Source organism: Fukomys damarensis, unplaced genomic scaffold (genome assembly GCF_012274545.1).
Source record: "Fukomys damarensis isolate Sample0158 unplaced genomic scaffold, DMR_v1.0_HiC HiC_scaffold_36, whole genome shotgun sequence".
NCBI classification, from domain to species: Eukaryota; Metazoa; Chordata; class Mammalia; order Rodentia; family Bathyergidae; genus Fukomys; species Fukomys damarensis.
Genome location: NW_022900948.1, coordinates 49027161 through 49027456, shown reverse-complemented (window position 1 = coordinate 49027456; position 296 = coordinate 49027161). Strand labels below are relative to the sequence as shown.

General features: G+C 69.3%; 1 protein-coding gene across 1 annotated transcript in view; it reads left to right on the top strand.

Annotated features, from left to right (window-relative positions):
- The window catches only part of Abca2 (ATP binding cassette subfamily A member 2), a 15957-nt gene that overhangs the window by 13345 nt on the left and 2316 nt on the right, over positions 1-296 (top strand). Inside the window, exon 42 of the mRNA XM_010608957.3 lies at positions 45-189. Within this exon, the coding sequence (XP_010607259.1) occupies positions 45-189 (145 nt within the window). The remainder of the gene's footprint in view (positions 1-44; positions 190-296) is intronic.

Genomic DNA, 296 nt, shown 5'->3' with positions numbered 1-296 from the left:
GGGGGCGGGGCCGTGGGGCCCACGTGCTGACAGCCCTGCCTCCCCAGCGTGCTCAAGGAACTGCTCCAGGTCCAGCAGAGCCTCGGCTACTGCCCGCAGTTTGATGCCCTGTTCGATGAGCTCACAGCTCGAGAGCACCTGCAGCTATACACGCGGCTGCGCGGCATCCCCTGGAAGGATGAGGCGCGGGTGAGCAGGCAGGGGCGCCCCGACCCGGCCTGGTGTCCCCTGGTCCTGCATCAGACGACCCTGTACCTTGTGCCGGCCGATCCCCAGCCCCCCGTCGAACCCCCAGA